Source organism: Haliaeetus albicilla, chromosome 11, assembly GCF_947461875.1.
Source record: "Haliaeetus albicilla chromosome 11, bHalAlb1.1, whole genome shotgun sequence".
Taxonomy (NCBI): domain Eukaryota; kingdom Metazoa; phylum Chordata; class Aves; order Accipitriformes; family Accipitridae; genus Haliaeetus; species Haliaeetus albicilla.
Window position 1 is genome coordinate 33566094 of NC_091493.1, and position 17815 is coordinate 33583908.

The 17815-nt window shown below is 39.7% G+C and overlaps 1 protein-coding gene across 1 annotated transcript; it reads left to right on the top strand.

The window, feature by feature from the left end:
- Positions 1 to 1169: 1169 nt before the first annotated feature.
- Positions 1170 to 17301, top strand: LOC104323248 (inactive pancreatic lipase-related protein 1). Its single transcript, XM_009926802.2, has 12 exons — positions 1170 to 1218; positions 1991 to 2145; positions 2658 to 2783; positions 4963 to 5097; positions 6198 to 6306; positions 9273 to 9392; positions 9645 to 9764; positions 11189 to 11307; positions 12448 to 12577; positions 13706 to 13817; positions 15589 to 15756; positions 16976 to 17301. The coding sequence occupies exons 1-12, from the start codon at positions 1170 to 1172 to the stop codon at positions 17037 to 17039; spliced, it is 1407 nt and encodes a 468-aa protein (XP_009925104.1). The 3' UTR covers positions 17040 to 17301.
- The last annotated feature ends 514 nt before the right edge of the window (positions 17302 to 17815 follow it).

Sequence of the window (17815 nt, forward strand, 5' to 3'; positions counted from 1 at the left end):
AGGACCAAGGGGTTCCCAGAGCTAGTCCTGTTCATTTGCACAGGCTGTTTTTCACCTTTCATTTGATGTGTCTCATCACTCAGAGAAGAGCTTTCTCAAAACTTGGGTTACATGGGTAGTATAGAAAGAATCCAAAGGGGTAGACAATTGTCCTTCTATATCTATTTATTTCAACAAGGAAATGAAAGGGACACCAGAAGAAGGTCAGGCTCTTTCACTATGAAAAGACATACTAGGCCCACTAAGAAGTTTACCTAAAGGGATAAGGCTTAGCCAAACTGAGCTGATGTCAGGAAATGGGCACAGAAGACCCAGAAGCACAGGAGCATTCCACATCCAAAGTCACTTGATGCAAGGCAGGGGAGGGGACTTAAAGATGATGTGGCTCCCTGCTAACTTCCCCAGCAGACCCCCTACATCTCAACTACACAACACTAAAAACAAAATCCTTCCCAGCCAAGACAAGCCCATAAATGCACTGCCACACAGATCCACAAAATTCTTTAATGTCCCACTCCTGATGTGATGCTGCCTGGGGATTACCCTACCTCTGGACCTCCAATCCTATTCTGGGCTCCAGCACACCAATTCAAGAAGTCTATGTCCATGGATTTGGGAGTTTTCAGAGAAACCAACCATTAAAGCTGTTTTCCAGCTTAGTTATAAACTATAATCTGAAATAAACATTCCTATCTTTCCGGGAACATTTCCAAGGATAAAGCAGACTATAAAAAGTACATGTAAAGTTTGCACATTAGCACATGGGGCTTCAAGGCTGCAGCGTAAGTAGTTCAGGTTTGGGGGTTTTTCTTTTGCCTCATCAGGTGTATGGCTTCCCAAGACCCAGCAGTATAAAGGGGAATGGCAGCTCACATAGGCATCCTTATGCTACTTATGAATTAGCTACTATACCTCCAATTAGAGCTGTAGCCTCAGCAGGACAAAAAACACTCTGGATTTAAGCTATAGTAGATTTAGGAGCCCCACAGTCTCTAGTGGAGCAAGCAAACATAAAGCTGACTCATACATATCTCACATAGATACATGTTGCAGAGAAGAGAGACACAGCACCCTTTTCACCTTGAGAAAATTCAGCACCAGAAAGCTAAGTGCATTTGCTAATCAAGCGGGTTAGCAAATCCTAGCTGCTTCTTTTTCTACTGTTCTAGATGATTGGAATTTGGATACTTGCACTATTTCTGCTCAGCACAGCAGAAGGTAAGCATATGGGGTTAGTATTTATATAGCCTTTCTATGCTGCTATATTTTGTGAGATATTATTCTACACTATGATGCCTTAAAACTTACTGATTGAGGTTACATAGTTCACTTTCCTATACAAGAACAGTGAGACAAGTGTGTGTGCATGTTGTCCTTCCTCTTCTCCACTCTGGAAATCCCACCCTAGGAGTGTGCAAGAAATGCTGGTGGTTTCCATCTCATAGCAAAGCTATTGCTCTACCAAACCTAGGAAAGTATTTGTTGTACTCTTCTTTAGTGATGGAAATGGAGAAAAAGCCAGGGGTGGGGGGCAGAGGCAGTCTAATGAGGGTATAACTTCATATTCAGCAGAAGCCGCTGGCTTGTATAGTATAAGAGTTCTCATGTACAGTGTAGTCAGCTCTTCAGCACAGTCTCAAGTTATTGCTGATTATTTGCAATATCCTGGCTTGGTATTAGGAGAAACTCATCAGCTGTCTTTGCCTTAGGCAAAACACAGCTGGGGAAAGACCCAAGGTATGGTACAGGATACCCATGGAGAAACTTCACTGAATACTTTGTTGATGAGCAATAGGATGGTTTCTTTCCTTGGGGCAAACTGTAGCCTTTGAAGATCTGAGAGAGGGCAACTACTGGTCTTTGCTTTCTGTAAACCGTAGGAGTTTCAGGAAACCAAGAGACCTCCAGAGAAGAGGTGCTATGAGTTATGACTAGCCTGCTCCACTTCTTTGCTCATTCACATATTATTGATCTCATCTGTGGGCTACAGGCAATGAAGTTTGCTATGAAAGGCTTGGATGTTTCTCAGATGATATACCATGGTCTGGGACTGCAGAAAGACCAATCCATAAGTTACCCTGGGATCCAAAAAAGATAGACATTCACTTCCTCCTGTACACAAGAGAAAATCCTACTGTCTTTCAAGTAAGTATTGCGGTTTAAACGTTAGTAAGTCATATGCAAAAAGAATAAATAAACACAGACTCCAGCTGTGTTCCTGGAAAGTATTAGAAATGGCCAAGCCTCCACTTTATGCAGGAGACAAGCTCTTCCATCTCCTTGGCAGGGTCTCGGGGACAGAATACCCTCCTCCAACCCTCACAAAGCAGCACTCCCCCATTTTTTTCCTGTATGGCCACTGAGAAGTACTGGAAAACTGTGCATTTTTTAAATTGTTGAGTAATTTTTTTTCCACAGACAAGATAAAAACACATTAAAATAAAGTCCTGGCTGCTCTAAGACATGTGTCAAAGCTTGCTTTGAATGGAGATACAGATCTCAAGCCACAGTCACATAAACACTTGCAGATGAGTTTAACATTGCATAACTTTTAAATGCCTGTACAGATGAGCATAGTTCAGGTCTTTGCAATTTTGACAAACTATTTACAGAAAGCAGATTTAAATGTTTATTAATTAATTTAACATCTACAACAGGAGATCTCTGCAGTTGATGCCGTAACAATTGACTACTCAAATTTTAATGCAAGTAGGATAACCAGATTTATCGTACATGGATTTATAGATGATGGAGAAGAAAACTGGCTGTCAGACATGTGCAAGGTAGGTACCATGGGGAAACTGTGTCCCTGTGAAGTTCCTTAGTTTGCATTTATAAACACATTCCTATAAATTGCCTGTTTTCTCTATTTCTAACCAATTTCTCTCATGGTACTTGTAGTGATAAGAAAGGTTAAAAGGCCACATTTTCAAATTGTTAGCAACTTACATATGTAGCTCTGCACCTTGAGGAAAAGCAGGAGGTAAAATGCATTCAATTCTTTTCTTTAGTGAAGTGAGTGACAACAAGATTTGGCTCGTAAGCGTCCTTTTTCTTTGTGAAAACAATACAAACCCTGGAGCAAGATACTGCTTAGGAACTAGGGTGATTCCAGAAATAATTGCAGACTCATAACTATTGCATCATATTTCTCCAAACAAGAGACAGGTTTCTAGATGTGGAAAGTCCATCACAAAGGTATGGGCTGCCACGCGGGTGTTGGAGGCTGAGGACATGGGCTGACCATTAACAGAAGCAATAAAGCTGTAGAAACGTACATCTGGAAGGGAACTCAAGGGCATCATTTAGAACAAAGCTTTCAATCTAGAACTTGCTATGAACAGTGAATGAAATAAAACACTCTGCTTTATTAATTTTGGTGCTAATTCTCCAAGTTATTTCTTAATCCTGTCCCCATATAAAGTTGCAATTCCAGCTTGTGGTCTTCTCAAATCCTATAAACATGCTTTCTGTTGCAGCTGCAGCTAACGAAAGCTACTAGTCATACAGCACAGAGCAAAATACCAGTTGATGGCACATGACACTTTTAGGATAAGATTTTTTCAGCTAACTATTGACACAACTACATTTTTGTTCAAATTCTGTATTCCTATTTCACTTATGAGAACACTGTGAGAAACAAGTGAAAGTCCACTAAAATCAAGGTATTTCACATTTATTGCATCCCTGTTACCTGGTTCTCTTTAATACTAGGTCAAAAGAATATAAATTAAACTTATTTGACAGTTTCTTGTTGAAAAAAAGCTATGTTGATTATCAATTTATGAACATTGAGGAATGACTGTTAGATTTGTTAGTTAATAATTTGTTCAAAGTATCAGAAGCAGATTGATGTTTTTATATTTCTCAGTCTCCCATTTTCCCACTCTTAAAATAGAGATTTTTTTCTAGAACCTCACAATCTACAAGATAGCTCACATTTTGCTTCAGCTTAAATCCTTTTTATCAATTTTCACAAGGATGTAGATGCATCAGATAAATCTTTAAATTCTTTCTCTATTACGGTGACCTATGTTTTATCACAATACTCCAATTTATCTAAAAAAATAAAAATAAAAAAATTGGTCTCAGTGAATCTTTTCAGTAAAGAGCAGAGCAAATAGGATTGTGACTAGATCAGCCCCTCCTATGTGTATCTGTTATTTACTTTCCTTCCCATTAAGTAATAATCCTATCTGCACATTTATTTTTACCACTTCTAACATAGCCACAGACAATTCTATTGCCTTTTTTGTACTTTGCCAGTCGTAACTTGTTTTGGATGTTTTACAATGTCTGAACTTAAAGCAAAGAATAAATATACTAAAGCTGCTAAAGCAAAACACATTTAGCCAAACAACCCAGCTCAGAGGAGAAAAGCAAAGCTTCAGATTCTGCAGCAGACAATAAAGTATCTGCCTGCATATACATTGTCCCAATTAAAGCCATAAATCTGAAAAGAATATTCAGTGACACCAGCAATTTATGCACCCTCTTATAAAAACACAGTCTCTTTCTTACAAATCTGTATCAGAAAAACGATTATCATCAATAAATATAATTTCTAATTGAATTTGAATTAAAGAAGTACTTTTAAATCACTCAAATCAGTACAAGAGTAGAGCTCTTATTTAGTGTTACATATAAAGTTTGATTGAAATTAAAAATTAAAAGTATCAGTATTTGTAGTGTTTTCCCTTCTGCAAAAAATACTGCTACAGCTATTTGAAATGATGGTGTGGCCATTACTGCAGCATACCACCCTATTTCAGCATTGTGTGAGCACACATACACCTGTGAGCAGGCAGGGCCACATATATATGCTAAGGTTTTGGTTCTTAAAATGTTCTTATACAAATTCATGCACCATTTATGAATTGAGCTCTAATAAGCAACATGAACCAATTCCAGATTGCATTTACTGTGGGGATCTTTGGTTTTTACTTTTGTTTTACAAAACAGAGGATGCTTTCTGTGGAAGATGTGAACTGCATCTGCATAAACTGGAAAAAAGGCGCAAGATGTCAGTACACCCAGGCATCAAACAATGTCCGTGTTGTGGGCGCTGAAATAGCTTATTTTATAAATGTTCTTACGGTAAGAATCTTGCAGTTATAAAGCTATAGTTATAATGCTGATTTGAAAGAAATACTATTCAAGAACTTTCATGAATGTGAATGTAACCAGCAGAAAACATTTTCTTCTACTCAGTGATCATTTTAGAAGTTGTGCTGAAGACAGACTCTTTTTTTTTTTTAAGTTAGAGAACTATGTCATAACAGCAGGGTTAGCCAACTTAGGGATATGAAGTTCTACAAGATGTCCCCATAGTATAGCCAAACAGTTATTCCATAGATGTTAACAGATGTAAAGTGTGTAGTTTTAAATACGCAAATAGACACAGCAGACTGCCTTCTCAGGAAGACAAAACCTACCAAACTGCTCTTAAGAATGCCAGAAAATCAGCTGGCAGCCAGCAGCAGCTGGAGGACAAATGTTTTCCAGTGAGCAACAATACCTGGGGACAAATAGGACCCAGCCAGCTGCCTCAGGGGAAGGTCACTGTGTACACTGCCCAAATCTACAGAAGGTACCACATGCCCCCTTTCTTAGCCAGCTTCACATGGGAAGCGATGCTTGGTTTGAAGCCTTCTTTTAATCTAAGTGCTTTCAACACACAATTCCCATAAAAGAACTGTAAACTACTTAGATAGTAGGCTGGGTCTAGAAGTGCTCTGACCCATGTCTCACTCTCTACATCTGCATTGCAGCCACTGACTCACTGTCCAAAAAGGGTGAAGGCATCTCTCATCTCATGTCCTCCTCCAGCTGCATGTGGTTCCTGACCTGCCAGGTGTAATTAAGAGTTCCTGCCTGGCTGAAACTTGCAAGCCAGATAAGCATCCTGTGAATCTTACTGGGTCTAGGATGTAAAATAGATACAGAGCCTCTCAGGACTCTGTTGACAGAGCTGTCTAGAGTTTTTGCAGCCTTCAAATGAGAGCAGCACATGAATAAGGAGTTTTGAAAAATCTATGTATTGGGCATAATTACCTAAACTGGGAAACAGATGCTGAAATACTACAGGAGTTCCTGAGTCTGTAGTCAAATTGAAAGTAGTTTTTCAGCCCCTTTTTACTCTTCTCTGTTGCAGATGAAAACAGATGTAGTGATTTTTTATATTGCTATTTTCTCAGGAAAAATATAGATACTCTCCAGCTGATGTTCACATAATTGCCCACAGCCTTGGAGCACATGTGGCAGGTGAGGCTGGCAGGAGGGTGCCAGGGATTGGAAGAATAACTGGTAAGTCAGTGACTAAAGACTTCACAGCTTAACAAAATGTTGCTGTTCAATTTCTGTTATGATTGTATCTGACTGTGGGCCATAGTTTAGTCAAGGGTAATTCGGACATTACAGAACTTAGCTTCTTTTCATAGTACACCAGGGAGTGGTACCCTGGTAAGTGTGGGAAAACAGTCAGTGTGATGATTATTTTGCTTGCATATGTTTACACAGCAAAGGAAAGGCTCTGTACAGCTAACAGAGACAGAAGGCCCCCTGCAATACATTAATTGACTTGCTGATAAACATTAATGGTTGTGGCAATCTCTGCAGAGCTTGCTTTCTGGTGCTTCAACGTAGCGGTGTTGCTGCCCAGACCAGTGCTAGTTTGGAGCAGGAAGGGAGCGATGCTATAACATAACAATACTCCATTGTCGCTGCTAAAAACGAACTTGCAATAGCTACCATACAACCAGAACCAGCTTTAGTTGCCATGATTGCTTTTCATAATGATTTGTCCAACACTAATGTAATAAAACAGACCAGGAGAGTAATCCCTACCTTCCCTGTCCTAGCAGCTTTTCTCCTGCCATTGTCATCTTTCATTAATCTGGCCTGTTATACAGCAGCACATCTGATGCACAATATCACCCACTGCTTGCAGGTCCCTCCAAAGCATGCTAGAAGCAGCACAACAGCGAGCAGTTATTTTGTACTGTAGTTTTTCTAACAAATATCATTTTCCAGAAAAGGATGGATTAAACCTGACATTTCAGAAGCTGTAGGCTAACCTTCCTGATGTACTCATTATCACCTTGCTTTGCTATGTCTACGTAAACTTTTCACTTAGTAGAGTACATTAACGGTAATTAAATTACCTTTTTTGTTGTTTTTATTTCCTGCAAACTTTCTAAAGTTTCATTTCTTCACTTAACTGTTGATACACTGATCTCTGTATTTCCTTGGCAGCAAAAATTGAGTCGCACAGGATTATATCATCTGTCCATATTCAAGTAGACTTACTAAGAAACTGCACTCATACTTAAAGAAACAGTCAGATTTCAACTGAATCCCTTTTTTTTTCTTCCTGAGGGAGATCACAGGCATTATGTTTAGACAACCTGTATTAGTTTGAGCTACATGAGCTCCCTCTTACTTTCCAGATAATATCAGAGCTGACTGATCAGAAAGCAGCCCCCCATTTTCACTATATTCCTAAGTAATAGGTGTCCCTTTTAAGTGCTCCCACATTTCAGAGTTTAGACGTTTGTAAGGAATATGATGTTGTTCTCTTAATTTTTGGTCAGCTGTACTGATTCACTTTTCGCCTGCCCAGCACTGAATTGCTCTGTTGTCTTTCCCTGTTGCAAGTTACACACTCTATGCTCTGAGAAAGTGAGAAAGCCTCTTGCTAAGCCAGGTTTTCCTGTTCAATTCTATCAGGGAGGGCATTTTTGGTTCTGGTTTGTTTTATAGCTGTCCACATATGGCTCTGAATACGCAGAATCTGGACATCCTCCACCGGTCCTATAAATAGTGTCTGTGTCTTGCAAGATCTAACAGATCAAGCCTCTGTGACTATTGGCCAGAAGCGTTTTCATCTTCCCTTTGATCCAACAGCAAGTTTTCCTTTTTCAGCATCCTTTGGCTTGTAATCTGCTCTCTACCCACACTAGCTGAGAGCAAACGACTCTTGAAGGAACCATTTTGCAACACTGCAAGACTTAAATGATGAAAATGCGTACGGCCAAGAGGCAAAGCGAAGTTCCATGGAAGCGCAGGCTGTCTCAGATCTCTGCCCACAGCAGGAGCATCAGTGCAACATAGCCACCGCATAACCGTTCACCCTATCCCTGTGCTGTTCTTCAAGGGATAGCCCTCATCTTTCTTAAAACGTTTAACTGACTCTTTAAGAAAGAAAATGGCAATCAAACAGGCATATTTATTGCAACATGAATTCATTTCTAAAAAAGATATTCAGATATTCCAGAGACCTCACAAAGCAGAGACACCATTTCGAGCATTTTAAAACCTCCAATAATGTCCCAGAGAACAAAACTGAAGAGAGGTATTATCAGCTAAACTTGTGATCAAACCACGCCTTTCTCAAAATACAGGAAACTCACCCTGCAGTCTGCATTCTTTAGCAATTTTTTAATATGTTCAGCATTTCCAGAGTTTAAAGCTATGGGCTTGATCTCCTTATTCATCATGGAGGCAGCGCCAAGGGCGGTGTGCATTAAGCAGAGTGACCTTTCATACACAAAAGACAATTTTGGTTATTATTAACGCAGCCCTTTTCAATTGTTACTTTTCCTCTGGGATTTCAGGCTTGATGAACCTTGGACTAATAGTCTACAAAATAGTTTACTAAGAGCAAAACCAAATCTGCTGCCCAGGGACAACAAGAGATGCAAGTATAAGGTAGCAAAAATTATGCAATTTGCAAGACTTTACAAGCTCCTGAAATTGCTGCAGCAATTTGGGAAGCAAATGAATTCTGTTTTCTGCTAGGATCAAAAGCAAAGATCATCACTTCAAAACTAGATGTTTTTCCAAAACCTGACTGGAGCCACAAGTAGGCAAGCTGGTTCCAACACCTCCAAGCACATGGGGTGCTATCAGCATCAATTACTGTTTGAGTACATTGAGTTACATGGGATGCAGACGCAGTCACCTCAATTTGAGCAACATTATTAAAGGGAAGTTCAATTTTTAAAAAAAGTTACATCCGAGTGCTGGGAGTCAATATTCATGTAAATCAGTAAAATTTAATAGGCTTCACACAGATAACCCTTTCTCCTTCCTGAAAAGCCACTTGGTAAGAGAGAGCACATGTTATCATTTTATTAATGCCTATACTACTTAGATATAAGGAACCATAGGCAACTATATATGTAATATTCGTTATATACAATCATAGTGTTATGTAAAATGATACATCTATATCTCCTTATCTATACGTAACACTAGTCTTTTTCTTTCAGGACTGGACCCTGCTCAACCTTATTTCCAAGATACTCCACTTGAAGTCAGACTGGATAAATCTGATGCAGAGTTTGTTGACATTATCCACACAGATTCAGCTCCCACAATCCCCTACTTAGGTGAATATTCAGCTCTACTGTATTAATACTAAATTATTTATGCTTTGTGGCACTTAAGTGCCTAATCATTCATCAAGACTCAGTTGTGCTGGGTGGTGCATAAACACAGAACAAATACACCATTCTGGTCACTAACAGCTCATATCCTAAAATACCAAGCACAGACAAACTTCAAGCCAGTAGCTATAGGTATGAGAAAATACTAGACAATATTAATTTCAAACCTACTTACCCCCGCTTTAAATGCTTCAGGTTTTGGCATGCCCACAGCTATAGGACATCTTGACTTTTACCCAAACGGAGGAAAGCAAATGCCAGGGTGTGGGAAGAACCCTGTTTCACAGATTGTAGATCTCGATGGTATCTGGGAAGGTAAGTGTGTTGATTACATTACAAATTCAGGGGAAGCTCACCCCTCACAATGTAAGGACTTAACTTTTCTTAATTCAGGTGTTTTATATTAGCTTTTGGTGTGTCCATCAGCAATGGCAGCTGCAGAGTGCAGTGAAACTGTTGATATGCTCAAAACACACTATTTCCCAAAGCTTATTCAAAAATAAACAAGACAAAGGCGTTGCCTCTGGAAAATATGCCTCCTCTAAAGTATTTTACAGCAGAAACAAAAGTTACTGAAACTGTGCTAAAAAGTTTGAAGGGTCTGTAACAACACATTTCACTTTGTTTCTATTTAGTTGCCCAGCAGCAATACTGGGTGGAGCAGGGCAATGATGCTCACAGCTATTTCTGTTAGGGTATCTTCAGCTGCAGTTCTTCTGAGATAGAGCAATTTAATTTTTTTTTAATTACCTATTATAATCTGGGTTGCATTAAAGCAACATCATTGTGTCTATTTTTAGTCAGCTAAAAAAAAGATTGGCACATAGCTGCTCAAATACACTGTTCTCTGTTGTTTTACATGGTTCTAATAAAAGCTCTAAATATTAGAAAATTTCCTTATAAAGTTTAATTGTACATAACATTAAAAAAAACTCCAAGATTTCTGCTGTAGAGATTTTTCAGTATATTATCTGAGCTCTTTCCTACTTTACTGCAAACACCTTAAACTCTGAGAAACCATGAACTTATTTGTGATGACTAGCCTTTTTCTCCAGGTTTTATTCAATGCAGCTAGAGGCATTACTTTTTCTTTTTTTCTTTTTTTTTTTAATAAACTTGTTATCAATAATGGGGAATTAAGGCACAAAGAAATAACTGTGTTGTATATGATCTTCTTTTTAACCTAAAGTCAGGAAAATAAAGGCAACACAAAGGAAAATAATATATTCATTATTTTAATTTTAAGAGTCTCCCTTCCTTAAGCACCCCCCCAATACTAATAATTTTGTTTTGAAGTCCTCAGCTGGAGCAAATCAGCATTGCCCTAGGAAGTTCACTGTTAAATACTTTTCATTTGGTTTTCTTTTGTTATGGTAATGCAGCTGTTGCCTACAAAAGACCTGCTTCATGCAGTTCTCATTCCTATTGTGAAACTCGGTCAGATTGCTTGAATAAGTGTTTGTGAGGGAAGGGGAGGGGCTGGGCTGAGCTGAGCTGCACAGTTGGGCTCCACAAAGCATTTCAAGTTTGCATTTTATACCTGTTGAGTCAGTGACATTCCTTAGAGCATCAATTCATTGGGAGAGCAAGCTTCAAACCTTACGTTTGATACTCCAAGAATTGTGATGAGGCTTTTGAGGAGGAACGATGTATCCCAATGACATGGCAAGGGCTGTGCCAGTGTCTTTCCTCGAATGGTAACAGAAAGGGAGAACTAACCTGGGAGCATCTTTTCACAGGAACTCGGGACTTTGTGGCTTGCAATCATTTGCGGAGTTACAAGTATTACTCTGACAGTATTATCTACCCTGATGGATTTCTAGGCTATTCTTGTGCTTCATATGATGTTTTTGACACAGTAAGTATTTCTCAGAGCCTCAGTATGGACCATATCAAAAATAGTGTCTCTTATATATGCATCTGAAATTCAATTTATTTATGCTAGCTTGCACCCAATGAGTGCATCTGTAAGAGAAGTAAGGGTCAGACATCCTAAAGTATTATACCTCGTTCAGCTGACATGGGTCAAAGTAGAAAAAGGCAACAACAAACAGGGACATCCCTCGTTCTGTGCTGGTGTGACAGCCCTGAGGTACTACTGGAGCTAGTGTGGCTTCTGCAGGTCTGCTCTGCTGCATCAAACTGGGGAAGAGGTAAGGAGAAGAGCCTGTCCCTGTAATCACCAAATGTATTTATCAAACTGCAACGAGTGGAATCCCATACTGTAGCTGATGAACTTTCCAACACAGCTTAAATGTTTTCTTTTCAAAACAACAAGAAGGAAAATAACATGTGATGACCTGATGGGGTCAGTCCATGATCAAAGTACTTTGGTGACTTAAGATGGCCTCAGGGACAAAGCACAATGGTTTATGGACCAAGGTCAGGAAGCCCTTCCCTGTCCCAGACTGGGACATGAGGAGCTACAGCCCAAGAGTAGCAGGGAGGCAACGGGCTTGTCATATCCTACAGACAGAGGTATAAACTTACATAGTGCTTAGATTGACCTTTACACGTTCTGAGCAGGTAATAGAAGAGATCACACTTCTCACGTCACTTTGGGAGAAGGTGACTACCTGCTTCTGTCACCATAGTAGAAAACTGCTTTCATGACAAAAATGAGCTTTGTTTTCAAGACAAAGCCTTTCTTGGCCCAACCTGAAGGTATAAGGAGACATAATTCTTTCTCATCAGTTGCTGGGAAGGACACCTCCTCCTCCCCGCTCCAGTTCAAGACTACTCAAGGATGTCACTGCTGTGGCTGGATTGAGCTAGATGGCATGAGAAAAAACATAGAGCCCTGAAAAATCAGAACCTTTGAGAAACTTGTCTAGCTTATATGATCTTTCCTAAGTCACAGAAAGTGTTACTTCAAATTTGTTGTTGCTGTGATACAGGGCCAGTTAGGTGGGTATGTTAAAAATAAGTCCTATGACTAATTTTTTTTTTTCTTGGCTGGCTGGATAATTTTATTAATAGATATATTTGTTTTCAATAGGAAACCTGTTTCCCTTGCCCACGAGACGGATGTCCAAATATGGGTCACTTTGCAGATAAATTCAAAGGGAAAATTAAAAACGATTTCCTGAAACTTTACCTGAATACTGGAGAAGCCAGGGATTTTCCTCGTGAGTTTCAATTGCTTCCATTGCTACCTACTCCTTGTAAACAACCCTTTTAATTTTCCTGTTTTACAATTAATTTTAACAGATGAACAGACCTCATAGCAGTGCAGTGGCTGTTCAGTCCTTCATGCCTTTTTCTCTTTTGGTCCAACACTAGTGCACAATTTTGGGCCCTCCAGTACAAGTAAGATACTGACAAACTATAGAGTCTAGTGGAGGTCACTGAGATGTTTAGTGGGCTGCACTACAACGTGCAAGGAGAAAGGTTAGGCAATGCACAGAAGTTGCAGCAAGGGAATTTCTTAATTAAATAGTATGAAAATTACTGTCACAATGACAGTAGTTAATTGCAGGAAGAGGGGCCCAGAGAAGCTGGGAAATCGCCATCTTTGGAGATGTTCAAAACTCCATTTGACAAAGGCCAAGAGCAAGCTGATTGTAACTGGCCTTGTTTGAGAAGTGGATGGACGAGATGATCTCCTTTACAACCTCAGTTATCCTAAATGTCAGCTCTCACAAGACTGTTCTTCCTTCACCTTTGTAAACAAGAATCAGAGGGGGAACAGCCGCTTTTGCTAATTGCACACTCAAAGAAAGTTCCCACCCACAAAAATAATTTTCCTTGAGCTTCAGAACTTTTTTACACTCCTTCTACACTGCTTATATTCTGGTATGTATCAATATTTATTCCTAACACCTCCTTCTTTCCAACTTCACTGTATATGAAAACCTTCATGGTCAAAATGCTGAGGTCTACATTGTGTTTACCATGTTACAGACTAGCGCTTTCTTTTTTTCTTCCCAGAAAGTAACACAAATGTCTACCCATTTCTCATGTTGATCTCATTAGGGCATAATGACAGATCTGACTTGCTGGTGTTTTGTATTTGTTTTGCTAAGTTATAACCCAAGGAAGAACAACAAGCACCAAGATTAATGTGTGAGAGCATTGTGTTAACCCCTTTGAGTCCAGACAGCCTGTGATGTAGCCTTGAGCTGAAAGTGAAGGACAGCAATGATTTTCTTTTCTTTCAACTACAGTGTACAGACTGAAAAAAAAGACAACACTTGATATTTTGGAGACTGTTTCTGCCTGGGTACAATCTAACTTACTGTATTTCTTCTGTGTAGTGTGGAGGTACAAAGTAACCGTGACCCTCTCTGGAAGGAGTAAACTAAAAGGATATGTAAATATTGCCCTGTATGGAAGTGGTGGGAACACAAGACAGCATCAGATCATCAAGTAAGTTAAAAATTCAATAGAAAAGAAACTTCTCTTCTAGAATATTTAATTCATATTTTTAATTAATATTTCTGTTTAAGTTGGTCTTATTTTAGAGGTAAAATTCTACCCCTGATGTAAATGCAGCGACAGTTTGCTCACTCTGGCTTTACATTTGAAGGGAGAAGGTTAGAATGCAGGATTTTAAAATGTTACAATTTGATGTTACTTGTCTGCTGTCCCACTAAGGTCTTGCTGGACCTACACTAGTGGAGTTCTTATCTTTTTGTCTTTCACAGGCTTGTAAAATGTTCCTGCCACAGCTGCTTACAGCTAAAGTTACCTCATGATTTACCATATAAAAATCTATTTTTTTTATTGCTCATAACTTTGCCTGCTTACACTGAAGCTGCTTGCTTGCCTTATGTGGTTTTGTTTATTTGCATTTTTCTTGTTTGTTTCAACTAAAATATCTGAAATGATGAAAAATAGGGAGAAGGCATTTTGATGTGGGTTTTGAGTTTTATTTTTTGGTTTTGTTTTTTGTTTATTGACAACTATGTCACTTCCACTTTTCCAAGAAGGACTTTGCATCTTCACACTTGGCAGCAGGTGTTTGCTATGAGCTGATCCCAGTTTGCTGGCATCCATGCATTCACCTGACACGAGTCTGCCAGTACTGAATGCACTCCAGCACTGTCTAGCTGCCGTTTGCAGGGCCTGTGTCAATTCAATTGCTGGAAATGAACTTTATTTTCCTCAGCAAATCTTGCTCTAACCTACCAGGCACCACTGTGGAGCCAGTAAAGAAACAAAAGGCAAAGGGATTTTGTTCTGTCTCTCATTACTTCCCCCACCATAAGCCTTTTAATATGGAGAAGAGTAAATATCATCTTCTGAAGGCAGATGAATGAGAAAGTGCAAAGCTAGGGGAAGGAATAAAAATCCTCATGAAGCTTGTTAAAACAGTACAGGTTTCTGCTGGGTGGTTCTGCCGGGTCCTTTGCTTCTCCCCCTGCCGCCCCCCCCCCCGCCGTATCTCTCAGGTCGTGTCTACAATAACAGTTCTGCAGTGATAAGGCATCACACATTCAAATGTCTCTTGACTTCATACAGCAGGAGTAAATTTAAGAAAGTAGCCCTTCACCTTCAGAGCATGGGGGTGGGACGGGGCAAAGGAGAGGATCAGAGAAGCATTGGCTCATATTCAGTGAGATGTAGTAGCTGAAGCCATTACCAGTCTCAGACTGCTGCCATTTAGAGCTTTGATGCGCGTGAAATGAGTAGCCAGATTAAAACTATGGTTACCCAAGAGCAGATGTACATTTGACTCGGCCACGGTGCTGCAAGTGTGGGAATCTCTGCTAGAGAGCAGGGCTGAGCAGCTGGTAGATAATCCTTTTGGCCAACCGCCAAAAATGCAACATCTGTATCATATAAATTAATTAATATTAAGTGAAAATTTCATTAATGTGCAAAAAAACCTGCCTACATAAGCAACAGGGAGCAAGCTCTACCTTCTCCACAGGGATTGTCCTGTAACTGGATCTTCATTGTGAGGTGTGACTGCGGCATATCAGGCCTACCTGCCTTTCCTGCTTCTGACAAACACTGATTTGGGATGAATTATGTTGGAAAATGGGCAATAATGATGTTACTATATTATAAGCTAAATACTGTCTCTCTGTTAACTTTCTACTTACTTGCTACCACAGCCAATCAGTTAACAGGACTGGTAATTCATATTAAATGCTAGCATGCCTCACATCCTTAAAATGTTATTTTTTCACAGGGGAACCCTCAAACCAGACAACACTTACATAAACTTTATTGATGCAGAAGTTAATGTTGGAACTGTTACAAAAGTTAAATTTCTTTGGAACAACGACCGGTTAAATCCAACTTTTCCTAAATTAGGAGCTGCAACTATCACAGTACAATCTGGACAAAATGGAAAAGAGTAAGTATATGCATTGTGAAAATCTTGAAAGTTACTCAGTAATACAGGTGACAAAATTATATGTGGGCTTTCACAAGAAAAGCTATTGAAAGCATTAAAAGAAAAAGACTCTCAAGAAAACCTTTTTTTTCCTTCCTTTCAAGACACTGTTCCTCTATAGTTCAATTCACTACTACTTCAACTCTTTGCCTTAAATAACTTCAAAGAAAAACTTAAAATATTTCCAGGCTTCAGAAGAGCAAACTTCCTGTATAAACCTTTGGGTGAGAAAAATTAGCCATGGCTTGGATTATCAGCATCATTCTTGCCAGGCTCCTACTGTCCACAAGAATAGGTTATCTGTGCCTGAGCTTGCATTAGGACGTCTGACTTACTGTCAGCTGGAACCAGCAGACATTTTCCATTGATATTGATGGTCCCTGAGATCATAATTGATAAAAGAGGACAGTGATAATATGCCTACCCCTCCAATGAGCAAGGCTAATACTTGGAAGCTGCGCTTAAAAGGCTACATATAAAGTTGAGGGAGAGAGGCTAAAGCTGATTTCTCCAGACTTTGTGGAATATGGCTTGGATGTTCAGGTTATAGAATTATGATTTACTGATCCAGCTTTAGTCATTTTCCTGGACGCTTTAAACCAAACTCCCTCATTTGCCTGATCAGTTATTTTATTTTATCCACCCCACGACTGGGTATCTGGAAGAGGAGGTAGAGTATATGTTTTAGACCCATATACAAATTCATAGTTAAAATGCCATCACTTAAAAGACAACATGGGAGACGGAAACAGTTTCAAGCAAAGCAAAATGATTACAGACCAGCAGCATTACCTTTAAGCAGAGGTCCTAAGTCCAGTTGTAGTTTCTATTCACCAAAGCACATTGCTGATGAAGCGTACACCTGTAGAGAGGCCCTCACTCTTCTATTGACTCACGGCCTTTGCACAAGTAGTTGTGACAATCTGCGCATAGTGATGGTAGCACAAAATCTGGAAAAAAAAAAAAGAAACTAAAACTGAAGGAAGGCAGGCAGTGAACCAGAATGAATACAGTCCTTCACTGCTTTCCCTAGCAGTAATATTTCAAACTTAGGAGCTCAAAGTATGTTGTGTTCAGTTGTGTCAAATGACAAACCAGGTTACTTATATTAAAACAAATCTACTTATATATTCTCAACAAATGTTGACAACTCAAGGCACTTGTATCTTTTTTTCTTCAGATTCCGTTTCTGTGGTTCCGAGACAGTGAGGGAGGATGTTCTGCAAACTCTTACTGCTTGCTAACAGCACATACAGATGCCCAAAACCTTGCTACCAATAAAAGCTAGTCATGCATAAAACACTGGAGTCTGCGGTCGCTGGAGTTCTAATACTGGTGATGTGTGTTGGGGGTTTTTTTGCTGGTTTGGGAGGTGGGGGTTAAGTCTGTGGATACCTCTCTATAGACAGAATTTTTAGAGTAGCTTTAGGAGTGAATGAGCCAAAGCCTGTTGAAAAATTCCCCTGATTTCAGCCTGTTTAAAAATAATTTCAGACAAGAGGAGGAAAGTGGGCAGGTAACAGAATCTGGAGTGTGGCTCCTGGGCAGTACCAAGAGAAAGCAGACCTGCTTGTGAGTAGAAAGCTCCAGGGAGACCATATAGCAGCCTTCCTGTACCTAAAGGCAGCCTACAAGAAAGCTGGGGAGGGACTTTTTACAAGGGCATGTAGTGATAGGATGAGGGGTAACGGTTTTAAACTGAAGGAGGGCAGATTTAGATTAGGTATTAGGAAGAAATTCTTCACTGTGAGGGTGGTGAGGCACTGGAACAGGTTGCCCAGAGAAGCTGTGGATGACCTATCCCTGGAAGTGTTCCAGGCCAGGCTGGATGGGGCTTTGAGCAACCTGGTCTAGTGGAAGGTGTCCCTGCCCATGGCAGGGGGGTTGGAACAAGATGATCTTTAAGGTCCCTTCAACACAAACCATTCTATGATTCTATGAGAGGATTAAGGAAGCTGATGTTCTTAAACTGAAGGCTAAACCCAGAATTAGTGTGAGATAAAGATGAAACAGAGATAGG